Source organism: Belonocnema kinseyi, chromosome 1 (genome assembly GCF_010883055.1).
Source record: "Belonocnema kinseyi isolate 2016_QV_RU_SX_M_011 chromosome 1, B_treatae_v1, whole genome shotgun sequence".
In the NCBI taxonomy this organism is placed as follows: Eukaryota; Metazoa; Arthropoda; class Insecta; order Hymenoptera; family Cynipidae; genus Belonocnema; species Belonocnema kinseyi.
In genome coordinates, this window is record NC_046657.1 from 30,120,403 (window position 1) to 30,131,521 (window position 11,119).

At 28.9% G+C, this 11,119-nt stretch overlaps 1 protein-coding gene across 4 annotated transcripts; it reads right to left on the reverse strand.

Moving 5' to 3' along the window:
- Positions 1-2,004: 2,004 nt before the first annotated feature.
- On the reverse strand, positions 2,005-10,034 carry LOC117169560 (protein CLP1 homolog). Of its 4 annotated transcripts, none has more exons than XM_033356015.1 (5): positions 9,982-10,034; positions 9,638-9,689; positions 4,422-5,117; positions 2,545-2,891; positions 2,005-2,294 (listed from the first exon to the last, which is right to left on the reverse strand). In XM_033356015.1, the coding sequence occupies exons 3-5, from the start codon at positions 5,076-5,078 to the stop codon at positions 2,183-2,185; spliced, it is 1,116 nt and encodes a 371-aa protein (XP_033211906.1). In that variant the 5' UTR covers positions 5,079-5,117; positions 9,638-9,689; positions 9,982-10,034; the 3' UTR covers positions 2,005-2,182. The 4 variants fall into 4 exon arrangements, with proteins under 4 accessions (XP_033211906.1, XP_033211897.1, XP_033211883.1 ...); XM_033356006.1 differs by having other exon boundaries at positions 9,777-10,026; XM_033355992.1 differs by having other exon boundaries at positions 9,638-10,026.
- Between the last annotated feature and the right edge of the window lie 1,085 nt (positions 10,035-11,119).

An 11,119-nucleotide genomic window follows, 5' to 3' on the forward strand; every position in this document is an offset into this window, starting at 1 on the left:
TTTTTAGTTTTGTAGTTGTTTTGGGAAAACGGAATTTTTCAACGAAAAAAATTAATCCTTTTTTGCGTTCAAACCCCCAAATCTTTGCCGGGAATTAACATTTTGTCTTGTTAATTTCATGTAACATTCTTCAAGATATTCTACGACTGTTAAGAGTGTTTACGAAGTTTAAAAAACATTTCCGGACCGCCCAGTGAATTTTTAAAAATATTTTCTTCGAAATCTGGGATGTATATATACAAACGAGAAAGTTTTGAATTTTGCCAACTTCCAGTGAGAAAAATATTCCCTATGCATCCAAGATTTCAAAAAAAGTATTTTTTTAAATTCACAGACGGCCCTGAAATATTTTTTTAACTTCGTAAATACCATAACAGTCATCGAATATGTTGAAGAATGTTACATAACATTTTTAAGACCAAATATTAACTCCCGGTAAAGATCTGGCGAGTTGAAGGCAAAAAAGTATTGATTTTTTTTCGTTTTCCGTTTTCCTTAAATAACTAAAAAAATAAAGGAAATTTGAATTTGATCGCCTTACAAAAAAGATGCGCAATAAAATTCTCTACAAGTATTGACTGTCGACACACAAATTTGAACATTTTGACAAATTTGCTCCAAGGACAATTATTCTCCGCGTGTTCGATCGCTAAGGTGGTCATTGTAGCCGGCCCTTCAATTATGTTTCATTTAAATAAAAAAAAAACTACACGTTGATGATGCTATTGTGTAAATACAAAAAAATTAGTTATAACAGACTTTTACTTAACAAGTACTTGTAGATTTTTTTATTTTTTAAAAAAGAACTATTTTTTAATTTTAGAAAAAGAATGGTTTAAATTTTTATTCAAATAGAAGAAATTGTTGTAAGTTGAGTAATATTTCCTGAAAGATTCAAAATTTAAAAAAAATGGGATCAATTTGACCTCTTGATCTCAAATTTTTCATAAAATCGAAAGTGGGGGGGGGGATTGGTGACTACGGTGCACTGGGGAGTTCTAGAACGCGGTGTATTGAGAAGTAGGTGCTGAATGCATGCTGAGAGATCTGTGGAAAAGAGTGAAAGGGGGTAGGAAGTAGGTGGTCACGGTGCACTGGAGAATTCCAGTACGCAGTGAGGTGGGAAGTGGATGCGTGCTGAGAGTTAAACTAAATAGGGAAGCAGGAAATGAGCTGTAGTTTGAAAATTTCCATTATGCGACGAGGTGGAAAATGGGTGGTGGCTTTATGCTGAGAGTTCAAATACTTGGGGAGGTACGAAGTGGGTGACCGCGGTGCACTAGAAAGTTATAGTGCGCGGTGAGGCGGGAAGTGGGTACTGCATGCGTGCTCATAGTCCCAGCACGCTGCGAGGTGGGAAGTGTTTGGTGGCTACGTGCTGAAAGTTCCAGTACCCGGCGTGGTGGGGTGTAGGTGTTGGCTACGTGCTGAGGGTTCAAGTTCTTTGGGAAGTAGGAAGTGGGTGACCACGGTACGCTGGAAAGTTCTAATACGTGGCGAGGTGGGAAGTGAGTGGTAAATGCGCGCTGAGAGTTGCAGTACGCAGAGCGGTGAGAAGTGTAATAAATGGTTACGTACTGAAAGTTCCAGTTTGCGGTGAGATAGAATGTGGATGGTGGTTTCGTTCTGAGGTTTTAATTACTTGGGGAGGTAGGAAAGTGGAAGGAAGTGGGTCTTCACGGTGCGCTGGAGAGTTCTAGTATGCGGTGCGGCGGGAAGTGGCTACTGGATGCGTGCTGATAGTCCCAGTGCACAACAAATTGGCAAGTGTTTGGTGGCTGCGTGCTGAAAGTTCCAGTCCACGGCTTAGTGAGATTTGTATGGTGGCAGTGTGATGAGAGTTCCAGTATGTGTCGAGGTGGGAAATAGGTGATGGTTACATGCTGAAGAGTTCCATTATGCGGAGAGTTGGAAAGTTCCGGAATGTGGATGAGGAATGCAAACATCCTAGCCTAAAGTAAGAACACTCTGGTTACTTTGGTCGAACATTTTATTTGAAATAAAATAATAATAAATATATTTGAGAAAATCTTTTAAAATAGAATTTCAGGAGGTACCCTAATATGTATACATTTTTTCTGATTAAAGTGAACTCACAATTTAGGTTTGCAATTCGATTATAACTAATCGGAGGGTGCTTCAATGTCTTTAAGATAAATAGTATAGAAAGTTCTTACTATCTTTAATTGAACCTTGAAGCATATTTAATGTCCATCATAAATAAAATTCTTCCTTTTAGTGACGACATTCGACAAATGCATTTAAAACATTTTTTCTCCATATCAATGTCAGTTCTGAAACAAAAATAATGCGTTACAAACAAAATTGAATATAACCTTCAACATTACAGATTTTTATTGCCGACATTTAACGACATCGGTAACTTTCTCATGGATGCTAAATTGAATAAATTATCTCTGAAAATTTTATCACGGACAAAAACCCACTTAGTAAAGACCAGAACCGATAAATGCACTCTTATTCCTTAAATGTCGATAACAAAGGAATCTGTAACACGAACATTCCCTAAATATTATTACTTACACACACACCAGATCACTGAATGAAATAGTAGCCATGAATTTCCCTTTTATGTATTTTTTCCGCGAAATCGTGAATAAGGAATTCTTTAAATTTGGTCCTGGTACAACTTCGTCAACTACAACCATTTTTTCCTTCAATTTTACTGATCCTGCCAGTAAGCACGGCATTTTTAGAGTAGGAAATACAATTTTGTAAATTTTCACTTCTTTGAATTTTACTTCTACGTTGGAAATTTCGTTGTAAACTGCAGGCGCATAGAAAAAATTGTGCAAATTAACGTCACGAGCTTCAAATATCTCCAATTTTTGATCGCCGAAGAGACCCCAACTTTTGGGCAAGTTTATCATCTGAAAATTCCAATAAGATTTGATTAATGACGGCCGTCCATGACTCACCCTCATACCTGTTTAGAAAATGATGACCAACATTCTTCATCTACAGTTTTTGCTAGTGAACAATAAATTTAAAAACAAATTTTAATTTAGAATACTTTGAAATCGGGCAAACAAATTTTTTTTATTCAGTCAAATAGTTGAATTCTCTAATAAACTATATTAATTTTTAAGCGAAAAGATCAATTTTCAATCGAAAAGATAATTTTTCAAACACAGAATAATTTTCTGCAAAAAAGACTAATTTTCAACAAAATACATGAATTTTCATAAAAATAGTTACATTGTCCACCAAAGAAATCAACTGTTTGGCTTAAATTATGAATTTTCAACTATTTACACAATACGAGTAGTTGAATCCTCAACCAAGATAGATTTAACTTAACAGTTACATTTTTAACAAAAAGGGGTTGACTTTCAACGAAAAACATTAATTTTCTTTTTAAAAAAATACAAATTTCAAACAAAAAATTTGGGTCATCAACCAAACAGATGAGTTTTCTAAACAGAAATACGTATTTTCACCAAAATACACTTCTTCAAAATAATTGAATTTTCAAGCAAAAAGATCAATCCTTAACCAAAAAAAAAAAAAGAATTTTAACAAAGTAATTATTTTTTATCAAGCAGTTTATTTTCAAGAAAACAGTTGAATTTTTAACACAATAATTCAATTTTCAAACCAATAGTAGAATTTTGAACCAAAACAGATAAGTTCTGAACAAAAAAGCTGACTTTTTAATAAAATAGTTGCATTTTCAACAACAAAAATATCAAACACAAACATTTGTATCTGTAACAAAGAAGGCTGAATTTTCGAGGAAGAATATTAATTTTTTGCCCAAAAAGACGAATTTTCAGTTTAAAAATATAATTTTTCACCAACAACAAAAAAAAGATTTTTAGCAAAATAGTTAAATTTTTACCGAAGAGATAATTTTTATGAAAAAAAGAGGAACATTTAACCAAAGAGTTAAATCCACAACCAAAAAGATGAATTTTCAACAAACAATTTAAATTTTCTATACTAAAATGCGTATTTTCAACAAAATAAATGAATTTTTAACTAAATATTAGGATTCTTAACTAAAAGTTAAGTTAAATTTTCAATCATAGGCATGAATTCTCAATCAAAAAACATTATTTTTTACAAAGCAGTTCAACTTTCAATCAATTAATTGAATTTTTTACAAAAGAAGTGACTTTCTACCAAATTATTTTTCCGCTAAATAATTAACTTTTCAACCAAAGAGATTACTCCTCAACCAAAAAAAGATTAACTTTTAGCCAAAAATAGTTCTAGCTTTATGGACCATTTATTATAATGAGGTTGCAAAATCTTGAATGTTAAAAATGTTTTAAAATGTTTATCTCTAAATATTAAAAAATTATTTACAAATAAGAATGTTCTCTTTCATCAATAATGTTTAAAAAGATTCAGAAATATCAATTTCATCATAAAATAAAATAAATTAAATTTATTACCTCTACATTATCCGGTACAGTAGATCTCAATTCATCATATAATTTCTGATCGTCCAGGATAAAAATCTGATCTACATTAAAGACCAAAACAGCATTTCTATAAAACTCGAAATCACTTTCCGTATTCCATGGACAAGTATTAATAATTGCCCCAGAAGAATAAACATTTTTGTCAGCTTTGATTCGATTATCCAATATCTGTGACAATTGTTTGACAATTAATTTGTACAATTCCGGATTGCTATCAGGAGAATGGTGCCCATAGTGATAAGCGCGGAATTTTTTAAATATTTGACCAGTGTCCTCTGAATCATTCAAAATTCCAGTTGTCACTGATCCCGACATCAAATATAAATTAAGTCTCACGTCCAAATCAATTGTCATAATTGTTGCATCCCTTCTCTCTTTCCCCACTACCGAATTTATAAGCCTTTTAAAAAAATCATAAGATTTCGCCTTGCTAGGAGCAACAATCATTGTTATCGGACCTTTTTTGTTTAAATCTATTTTTTTCATTTGTCGGTAGAATGTCTTGAAAGTTTCTTTCAGGAAATATTCAAAATTTAAATTGCTTGTTAATTCTATTTCGTAGACCATCCAAGTAAAGATGCTGACTTTTGATCCTGGAAGAAACTCGTACTTTTTCTCAATCAGCATTTCATCCCTTCCGCAAATTACTGCAAGGCCACTCTTCAGCTGAAAGTAATTTCTTTTGTTCTAGTCCAAGTAACTTTGGTGAGGCAGGAAAGAAAAATGGTGAAACGGGAAGTTGGTGGTGGCTGCGTGCTGAGAATTCAAGTATGTAGGGTGGTGGGAAGTGGTTTCCCTCATTGGGCCAGGGAGCTTAGGTACTCGGTGAGGCGGGAAAAGTGTCTGGATGTCTGGCTGGTAACATTCATGTGACCAGAAAAGAAAAGTGTGACGTGAGAACTAGTAGCCATCGATGCGCTAGAGTTCCAGTACGCGATAAGGCGGGAAATGGATGCTAGATGAGTTCTGAAGGTTCCAGTACGTAAAGTGGTGGGAAGTGGTTGCCCTAGGTGCGTCAGAGAGTACCGGTACACAGTGAGGTAGGAAGTATGTCTGGATGTCTGGCTGGTAACCTTCGTGTGACCAGAAAAAAAAGGGTGAGGTGGGAAGTAGATGCCCACGGATTGCTAGAGAGTTCCAGTACGCGGAGAGTCGTGAAGTGGGTGCTGGATGCGTGGTTTATAAAAATCGTTTTAAAGAAAGGAAGGGGTGTTTTAGAAAGTGGGTTGTGGCTACATGCTGAGGATTCCAATACGTTGCAAGTAAAGTACGTAAATTTGAAATAAATCAGTTGAATTTTCAATGAAAAGGATTGATTTTTCACAACATTTTTGAAACTGAATAATTCATTAAATTGACAAAAAATAAATTCGTTAAATGTTTATACTTGTTAATTTTCTCTAAAATTCCCGACAGTTTATAATGCGACCCAATTTAAAATTCCAGAATTAGAACATTTCTAAATCATTGTTTGCATATAAAATAACAATAATAAATAACAATATTATTCAGACAAATTATCGATCTTTCACGATTTTACAGGAGACAAAGAATATTTTCAAATATCGATTTTTTTTTAATTAATAATTTCCTTTTGAGATAATTTATTGGTACGGCTGAAAAGTCCCAAAAAATAAAATTCCCGAAAAAAATGTTAGAAGAAAATTCGCAAAATTATCTGATTAAATTTGGCGAATTTGAAAATTTCCAAACAATGGAATGACCGAATTTAGACATTTTCGATATAAAATTGCTGAATTATAAAATTCATGAAATTTAACAATTAAAAAAAATCGTTTCTTAATAAATGTGATTAATTTGCTAAAAAAAGATAATAATAAATATTTTGAAAGGAGAAATTTTTTTATTCTATGCATTTTTAAAAGTTAACCAAATTTAATTTTTAACCAGAAAAAAGGAATTTTCAACAAAATAGTTTCAATTGAAATAGAAAATCGTCAACCAAAAAAATTAATTTTTTACAAATAAGTTAAAGTATTAACCTAGTAATTGAATTTTCAAGTAAAAAAAAAATTTCAACTAAAAACGGAATATTTACATCTTCAGTTTAAAAAATAGATTTTCAACAACGACAGAAAAGGATTTTCGACAATATTGTTAAATTTTCAACGAAAGAAATTTTCAGTGGCAAAAATAAATATTGAAAACAATTTTTTTTAATAGTTGAATTATCAAAGCACGAAATGAATTTTAAACTAAAATAATAAATATTTTTAAAAAATTTAATTACATAGTTATATTTTCAAACTGTAACATAAAATGTTCACCAAAAAAGACCAATTTTCAACAAAATATATGCATTTTCAATTAAAAAAGATAAATGTTCTTCGATTAAAAAATAAATTTTAAGCAAAATGCAAAACGAAATTTCAACAAAATAGTTAAATTTTCAATCAAAGAAATGAATTTAAAACTAAACTGATAAATATTCAACCAAAAAAATTAATTATTAACCAAGTACTTAAATTTTCGAACCAGCAAATAAATACTGACCAAAAAAGATAAATCTTCAACAAAATAAATGCATTTTTAACTTAAAAAAGAATCTACCAAAAATGAAATAGTTAAATTCTTCGTAAGAAAATATATTTTGAAACTACAAAAAACTAATATTTAACCAAAGAAATTAATTTTTTGCCAATAATAGAGCAGTTCAATTGGCAGTAAAAAATTAGTTTTCAACCAAATAAAATATGTTTTTATCGACTAATAAAAATATTCCTAAAACGGTAATTTATAAAAATTCTGTGACAATTCTAGGACACTGTTACGTTCTTGTTACAAAACAATTAAGTTTGGCACAAAATACTACAAAATTATAAAGTTCTATCACAATTCTAGAATACTCTTACATTCCTGATATACAATACTAAACAATTATAAAGATTCGTAACAATTCTAGAAAACCATTACATTCTTGTTACAAATTAATTAAATTTTCAAAAAAATACTACAAAATTGTAAAGTTCTGTAGCAAATTGAAAACTCTGTTAAATTCTTGCTGCACAATTTCTGATAAAAAGTACACCAAATTTATAAAGTCCCGTAACAATATTCTAGAGAACTGTTAAATGTTTATTACAAAACAGTCAAGTTTTCCAAAAAATATGAAACAATTATAAAGTTCTGTAAAAATTTTATAAAACCGTTATATTCTTGTTACCAAAGTTTGGTTAAAATACTACAAAATCATAAAGTTTCGTAACAATTCTAGAACAATGTTGCATTCTTGTTACCAAATTTTCGCTAAAAAATTAAGAAAAATTTTGAAGTTCCATTACAATTCACGAAAACTTTTACATTCTTGTTACGAAACAATCGATTTTCATACAAAATACTGATAGATTATAAACTTCAGTAACAATTTTAGAACACGTCGCATTATTGTTAAAATATAATTAAGTTTCCTGAAAAAAAAACTACAAAATAATAATGTTCTGTAACAATTCTAAAAAATTGTTACATTCTTTCTACAAAACAATTAAGTTTGATACAAAGTACTAACAAATTATAAAGTTCTACCACAATTCTAGACTACTGTTACATTTTTGTTACAAGAGTTTTGCTAAAAAATACTACCAAATTATCAAGATTCGTAACAATTCTAACACCATGTTACATTCTTGCTAAAAAAGTTTTGCTAAAAAATACAATAATTATTAAATTTCTTAATAATTCTATAACACTGTTACATTCTAATTACAAAAGTTTGGCTGATAAATATTACAAAATTTTAAAGTTCTGTAACATTTTTAGAACCCTGTTACATTTTTGTTACAAAACGATTAGTTTGAAAAAATATACCATAAAAGTATAAAGTTTCGTCAGAATTCTAGAACACTGTTACATTCTCGTTACAAAAAATGAGGTTTTCCAAGAAATACTATCAAATTATAAAGTTTTGTGACAATTTTAAATCAATTTAATATTCTTGCTAGGAAACAATCAAGTTTGCTACGAAAAAACTACAGAATTATAATTTTCTTTAACAATTCTAGGAAACTGTTACATTCGTGTTACAACTATAATGTTCTGTAACATTTTTATAAAACTGTTACGTTCTTGCTCAAAAATATTTAAAAACGATAAAATTTCAAAATAATTTTAGAACACTGACATTCTTGCTTCAAAAATTTTGCTGAAATATATTACAAAATTATAAAGTTCCGTAACAATTTTAGAACACTGTTACATTCTTGCTACAAACCAAATAGTTTTAAAAAATGTATTCCAAAATTATAAAAACCTGTAACAATTCTAGAGCACTGTCATAATCTTTTTACAAAACAATTAAATTTTCCAAGAAATAATACTTAAATTAAGTTGCTAAAAAAAACTAAAAAATAATAATGTTCCGTTATAATTCTAGAAAATTATTACATTTCTGTTACAAAAAATTAAGTTTGCCAAAAAATACTACAAAATTATTAAGTTATGTAACAGTTTCAAAACACTGTTACATTTTTACTGCAAAAGTTTAGCTAAAAAATACGACAAAGTTATGAAGTTCTGTAACGATTTTAAGACACTTATATTTCTGCTACAAAAGTTTTGTTAAAAATACTACAAAATTATAATGTTCCGTAATAATTCTAGAAAACTGATACATTCTTGTAAAAACAATTTATTTTGCCAAAACATACTAGAGAATTATAAAGTTCAGTAAGAATTCTAGAACACTGTTACATTCTTGTTACAAAATGTTTGCTAAAAAATACTGCAAAATTGTAATGTGTTCCGTAATAATTCTATAAAATTGTTACATTCATGTTAACAAACGAATAATTTTTCCAAAAAAATACTGGAGAATTATATAGTTCAGTAACAATTCTAGAACACTGTTACATTTTTGTTACAAAATGTTCGATAAAAATACTACAAAGTTGTTATGTTCCGTAATAATTTTCGAAAATTGTTACATTCTTGTTATCAAACTTTTAGATTTGATAAAAATACTTTAGAATTATTAAGTTCTATAACAATTCTAGAACTCTGTTACATGCTTGTTACAAGACTAGTAAGTTTCCCAAAAAAATATACAAAAATTATAAACTGTAACAATTCTAGACAAAATTCTAGGCAAAATAATTCTTTTAGGATTACAGTATTCCGAAATAATATTGCAAAGCAAATATTTACAATTACCAATTGTAAAAAAAACTTACCTCCAGAATGACTTTCTCGTTTTCATTTTGAACTTCAAACGTCAATTCAAATCTGAAATCAACCCCAATTTTTTTCGTTATAATCTCAGGCATCTTTTCAAAAATATTGTTCATTTTCACTCAATTTATAATTACTGACTAATTGTATAATTAGTCCCAGTAGAAATGCACACCAAAATGATGTATCGAATCATAAAAGCTAGGTTATGTTAATTTAAAAAGATGCTTGCGCGTTGTTATCATCTTTAGTTTCACTCTCTTTTATATTTTTATTTTTAAATACAACAATTATTATTGTATTGTTGCATAAGATAATACGAAACACAAACAATCATGGTATACACCTAATTTTTTAATTTTTCTAACATCACATCAAAGTTACATCGCAGCAACAGAAATGTTTGCTCACAGCTCACAGCGTACATTTCTCAAATAAGGAGTTGCGCAAAAATTTTAAATCAGTTTCTCTATGCCTGTAACCATTTAAACAAAGATGATGCTAATAACGCGTAAAACATGATATAAATAATTATTATATAATCATAAATATTGTGCACAAAGAAATATTATATAATAATATATTAAATTAAGAATAAACAGAAATACAAAACATTTTTCAAATCCAACTAGATTTAGGTGCAGCTGACCAGCCGCTAGGTAGCGCTGGCTGTTCGAGTCAAAGTTCTGCGAAAATTCAAATTCGGTCAATTAAAAGTTACGTTTTTTATTCCAAATTAATGAGAAAAGTTTATAGTTTATTTGTGAAATAAAGTAAAAGTGAAGTCATTCAGTTTTGAAAAAAATTAATACATTATTATTTTTAGTAAAAAAAACAATTTTAAATTAAATAAAAACATAATTTTCCACCGGGAAGATAAATTCTCAAAAACATCAAATAACTTGGGGCCAGAAAGACGACTTCTGAACTAAAAAAAAAATGAATTCTTAAATTTCCAGTTGATAAATTTAATCTCGAACTATAATAGATATATTTTCAAACAAGAATAATTATTTTCTACAAAAAAATATGAATTTTCAACCAAATAGTTGAATTTTTAAATGAAAAGGTTACACTTTCAACAAAGAATCGAATAGCTGTATTTCAATTTAAAATTAAGTATCTAACGAAAAAAAAACATAATTTTTAAATGAGAAGATAAATTTTTAAAAACAATGAATACTTTTTTAACAAAAAGACGAATTTTCAACTAAAAACATAAATAAAAGTGAAATACGTAAATTTTCAGTTAATGAATTTAATTTTCCACTAGAAAAAATTCATTTTCAACTAAATATTGGAATTTTGAACTAAAATATATGGATTATTTTTAAAAAAATCAAGTTTTAAACGAATAGTCAATATGCTCAATTAATAAAAATCTCTTTTTAATCTAAAGTGGAAAAGTTAAAATTTTCGTTACAAAATTCATTTTTGCCATTGAAAAAGAAATTTCAACCAAATAGTTAACTTTTTGACAAAGA